Genomic DNA, 6,000 nt, shown 5'->3' with positions numbered 1-6,000 from the left:
AATATTGCGATCCAATATATTTGAAGATTTATTAGAAGATCATGGTTCCGCTTAATTTGTTCATGATTTCCAAAGAAATTTATAAAACGTTTAATGACTCGCTATTTTAAAATGTTTTAAATTTTTTTAAATATAGGAGCTCACAAAATAAAGTTTCAAATATGAAGAAAACATTTGAAATGAAAAGACAAAAAATTACGACAATCACTCAATATATCAGAGTAGAATTTAAATTGATGTCACAAAATGAATTTTTTTTTAAATTATATACATTAAAAAATTATCGCAAATGTATATCAATAAGTTATAATGTAAACTTGTGCTGATTACCTTAACTGAGGTGCAAGATGTTCAATAATTGTCGAATAAAGCAATAAATCAAAATGTTATATTCAACAGAAACAAAATATCATAATCAATAGAAACAAAAACTGTCTACTAATAAAAGTTTGAGCAGAAATTAATTGATATTCAAGTTCAGATGAAATGAAAAAAGAAAATAAATACAATTTAGTAAGTCATACAATTCTCAAAATTCAGCCAATTCAACAACATTACTGAGTAAGCTTTCTTTAACATAATTTTTGAACAAATTTATTGGCATAGTTCCAGCCTCAACACTGACAATAGCATTCCATAGCTTTATTCCTTGAACCGACCAATTTCTATCATTTGTCCTAGTTCTTCTTATAACAGAGTAAAGCATACCATTCTGTCTTGTTGATGATTTTGTGTATTTAAAAGAGTTTACAAACTTATAGTTTACATTGTACTTCATATATAAAGACAAGGGTTATATATATATTGATTTGATGAATGTTTAGTATCTTATATTTAGCAAATAGTTGTTTATTATGATCAGACCTATTAAAAAAAAGCAAGTGCGTAAAAAATATTTTTGAAGTACCTGCAATTTGTTTGTTAGATATTTAAAGGTCGATCCCCAGAATACATTGCAGTAAATGAAGCAAACAACATTGCAGAATTTAATTCGTTTTTTATAATTTTCTTAGGAGTCGCTAGTTTCATGGCAAACAAAATCTCATTTTTATATCACAAAAAAGTTGTAAAGTTAATTTGATATGAATAACTTTTTTGAAAGTTAAGTCGGGAAATGGAAGTCTTTGGCAACGGTCTGGCAACCATCTGGCATCCGTCTGACCACCGGTTGTATGGACTCATAAAGGACTCATAAAGTCTAAATCTGGCCCTACGTTTAGGTTTCTTAATTTTGAGGCAAGGCTTGGTGCTAATTTTCAACTACGATAAATGTCTCATCCGGAAATTTTGTGTAACAATTCTCTCATTGCCGGCAGAAATTTAAAATTTGTGTTAATAATTTTTTTTTTAATTGGCAAATTTGATTTTTAATTGGTTGTTGGTGAGTTTATTTTGGATCGTTTAAAGATAGATCAAAAACATAGATAACTGAGTAGTTACTAAATTTTGAATCTCTATGGTAATTATTATCCTAGAAATATGCATACTGCTGCCGTTTAGCATCGTAAAGTTTATGGTAGTAAAGTAAACGAGTTTGGAAATCAATCAATCATTCCTTCATTCAATCATTCAATCAATTAGTAACATGATTACGATTATTGTCGGTAAGATTTTTAAGAGTTGGTAGACGTTTTAACAAACATTATTTTTCGAACAACGTTATAGTTCAATTGAAAGTACACAAAACTTTTGTCTTATTTTTTTTATTTCATTTAACAAAAAGACATAAAAACGAGAGTGACATATTATATAATAGAAATTTTATCAAAATTTCCACTCAACATAAATTGTCATGGTTCTGTTGAATATTGAACTAAGTCATTATCGTTATCGCTACGAAGGATTTTCAATTCTTCAGCCGAGTGATCAGATTTTCTGTTAGCCTCACCATCATATTCACAGACAATTTTGAAACCGTCGTTCCGGATCATGTACTCCTGAAAGGCCAAAGTATCGTGCACTGTCGAATTGGCGCAACTGTTGGAAATGAAAGGGAGTGGGAAGAAACGTGGGAAGAAGAGAGAAGGAAAGAATGGAAACAAGGGGGCTGGCATCCGATGAAAGTTGCTGGAATTTGAAAAGTTGTTCTCCGTGTCGGCGTTTGAAAATCGCGCTGGCTTAGGTTGAATGATTTTATTAATAAGGAAATCGCTATCTAGGGTTTTGATGCTTGGAATGTGGTTTGAGGCTGACGATTGAGATGGTTGATTTGATTGACAATGTTGGGGCGGAGTTGGTTGGTCATCAAGATCAGTCTCCTCAAGACAAATGTTTTCAGTTTTTAATGGGTCAGTTTTTTCCGATAAAGAATCGCTGTCCCGCGTTTTTATTTCCTCTTCCGATTTTGGCTTGTCATCTTTTGTGGAAATGTTTTTTTCACATTTTCGCCATTTGGCTCTTCTGTTTTGAAACCAAACCTGTGTTTGTGAAAACAAAATAATTTATAAATACACAAAATATTTCAAATTCAAAAGAATATAAAAAAAATTACAAATAAAAACCAATTCAATTTTAGCTGCCTATTATCATCAGGAGATATATTCAACACTTATCAAAATCATGAAACGTTTAAAAATAATTATCATTTATACCAATTAGTAAACTAATGACCTCAACACAAAAATTCAAGTCACTATCTAGGTATATACAAGATACAAAAATTAATAATAATTATTATAATTATAAATAATTATAATTAAAAATAATGTATTAAAATTAATAATTTGTGTCACCTGCACTCTGGCCTCACTAAGTTGAATCTTGACAGCAAGTTCTTCTCTGGTGAACACGTCCGGATATCTCGTCTTACTGAATGCCTTCTCTAACTCTTCCAGCTGTTGGAATTTAATTTGGTGAATTTTTAAACATTTTTTTCAATATCGAAATTAAAAATAATATTTTGCAGAATCATTTATTTCAAATTAATGAAACAAAATTAGCTTAAATTCAAAACTTTGTGATTTCACTGAGCGCTTTTTTTGTAAGCGATTCTTTTTGATTACAAAAATATTTGAAAAATTTAGAAGTATCATCTTTTGTATTTATTCAGCGTCAAATGATGACCATTTTGTCATCTTGCCATGGGTTTTAAGAACAATTAAAAATAATTTAATAGAGTTTCGAAAATTAAACAAAAGATATTCCTCAAATTCTTGAACCTGAAACAAATTGAATGTTGTCCTATTCCTTCTCTGCTTCTTCCTCATGAAGTCATTCTCCACGAGGTCTCCGTGGTAGGAACTACTGGTCAGTCTACCATCGCTGGCACTGCTCGGCAGAAAAGTTGGCACTCGATCTGGTGTGGTGTTTGTTGTTGGTTGACACTATTATTACAACGTTATTTTAGGTTGAACACGTTGGTTGAGGTATGCGGTATAGATGCAGAGTTCTATCATGATCTTTATTTGAATGTCTACTTCGGAATCGTTTTAGTCGCTATACTTTTTAAAACGTCTTAAAACTCACACAATTTATTTGGAAATTGTTTCTTTGTCATATTTTCAACATTTTGTAACCAATTTTAATAATTTAATTCAGTTTAACTCTTTCATATCGAGTAGTTTGAAATTTCGTAAAGTGAAAAAATTGAACAGTGCCAAATTTTCAAGTTCTTACAAATATTTGATCTTATATACGAAGGCGACGTGCTCTTTGTTACCGTTACCCGCATGAAAGTTTCGTGACAATTGCTTGTTTCTCATTTGTAATTTTTACAAGTTTTTTATACTTTATGGATTCAGTAACATCAGTTTTTATGCTAATTCTAAATGAATTAGTCAATTAAGGCAACTTCATCACATGATTAATAATGATGATTTAATTGACAGTATTAAAAACATACACATACACATGTGAGTGTGCGCGCGCGCCCGTGTATCTGTGTGTGCGCGCGTGTGTGTGTTGTATTACAGTATATATAACGATTATTTCCGATAAGCATCAATAAATTTCTATTTAAAAAAGACGACAATAATTTCAAATTTAGAGAATTAATCTGCACTCGGCGGTCAGTTTGAACTGGAAGGAATTAAATATTCAACATCAGCAGGCTCTTAAATTCAATGAATGACGACCATCATAAATTCTATTCACTTAAAAATTGAACAATTTCTTGAGTGATTTTTATTCTTAGTTAATTTTATTACGTAAATTTAGAAAATTTCATTCAATTACGAAATTAAATAATGATTTTTTTAATTTAGACAGTAAACTGTAAATTTACTAACTTAAACAAAATCAAATTTAATTTGTAATTCAATTAGGTATATATTGTTTTGATACAATATAAACATTTTTGAATGTATATGGATGTAGCCTAAATATTGTAATAAAGAAAAATATAGAGATAGAAAAAAGATAGAAAGAGAGAGAAAGAGAGGGAGAGAGAGAGAGAAGAGAAACATACAAATATCAAATATTATTATTCTTCTTATCAATAATATACATAATAATAACAACACTGATAAGAGCGTTTTACAATTTTACACGTAACTAAATGTTAATAAAAACGTGCGTTGCGTAGTTGGCAAGTAGTTTGTACTCGCGTGTAACATTCAAATTATATACAAGTTTATATTCATTTTTATGCAAATATATCTAGACGAATTTTGTATGTCTATCAAAAAATTTGCTACATAAATGACACCGCATTATGATCACATGTGCAGGTCTACACACGGAATGATACAGGCTTATAGTAAGATAGAGATGGAGACAGACGGACATGGCATATCTCCATCTTTCATTATTAATAGCTCTCTAGGAGGCCGCCATTGAATCCGTACATTGCATTTAAAACTATTAAAGGTATGTAGGCTCTCTTTGTCGTCGGTTATTGCATTAGTGCTTTCAAATTGAAATTATCTTCATACTGAGATTTTTTTATTTCTTTTTGCTTCCGCAAACTCAAGTGCTTATATTTTACTGAAAAAATGTTTTATTGGGTGTATGTGTGTTTCGTTGTGTGTGTGTGTGTGTGTGTGTTTGTTTGATTGTGTGTGTGTGTGTCTGTGTATGCGTGGCGTGTATGTGTGTGTTTATCTTTCTTTTCTGTCAGTGAGAAGTAAACTGATAAATTTGAGAGAATCGCTAAAAAAATTAATAGAATTTAAAATCTATGATAAAATTGGAAACATCTTACCTAACAAATGCTATTACAAAATCGACTAACAACATATATTATACATACACCGTAAAAATATACGCGAATTCAGACGCTGATGACAATAATTTTTAAATAAGCTTTATTAAATAAAGGGAACGGAGTGCAAAATGAATCATCTGAACCAGAGAAACCAAATCACTCAGTTTTCTCTACCGCAGTCAACAATCGCTTGACACACACCACACACACACACACACACACACACACACGAGGTCAGACGTGCTTTTTTGTATATGAAGACTGCACCGAGAACCAACAATGGATGAGTTGAGAGTTTGAATTTTTAAGGATGCCGAAACTCCGATGTGAGTGCTTCTATGAGAGTGGCTGGCTGGCGCATTGAAATAACGACTGAATTAAATTTTAAAATTATAAATTTTAATCACTTTGGATAATTAATTGTAAATCATTTATTAGTTATATATTTAGATTTTTAATAAGATTTGACTTTATTTTTTATGAAAGCTTGCATATTGTTAACGTTTAGATGTTGTATCGATGTTGCATGAAGATATCTGACGATTAATGTTCAATTATTTATTTAATTCTATTGATGGATGGATGACGCCTTGGCGGTTATATTTTATAGTCTTGTTTCTATCAGAACATCCGTTTGGTTTTTTAGCTTAATTGTTTCAGATTTTAGAAAAAATTTGATTTTCTCGATCAGATACATTCACATCGAATCAAATTTTTTATCCACACAATTTAAATGAAAATGATTAGGAGACCTAATTAATTAGAACCACTTACAAAATTAACATGGAAAACATATTTGCCATTGCGAATCAAACTTTTTCAAAACATCAAAGCAATCCAGGGTCAGTAGTCCCTTT

General features: G+C 30.6%; 1 protein-coding gene across 1 annotated transcript; it reads right to left on the bottom strand.

Moving 5' to 3' along the window:
• Nucleotides 1-2,375: 2,375 nt before the first annotated feature.
• Nucleotides 2,376-3,206, bottom strand: HELRODRAFT_82499 (hypothetical protein; the record flags this gene model as incomplete). The annotated part of the gene is made up of 3 exons (XM_009022676.1): nt 2,376-2,417; nt 2,733-2,834; nt 3,159-3,206. Coding segments are annotated over 3 exons (192 nt in total), but the record flags the coding sequence as incomplete, so codon positions are not given.
• Between the last annotated feature and the right edge of the window lie 2,794 nt (nt 3,207-6,000).

This window comes from Helobdella robusta, assembly GCF_000326865.2.
Source record: "Helobdella robusta unplaced genomic scaffold HELROscaffold_33, whole genome shotgun sequence".
NCBI classification, from domain to species: domain Eukaryota; kingdom Metazoa; phylum Annelida; class Clitellata; order Rhynchobdellida; family Glossiphoniidae; genus Helobdella; species Helobdella robusta.
The sequence above is the reverse complement of the archived record's forward strand: the minus strand, read 5'-3'. Positions and strand labels throughout refer to the sequence as shown.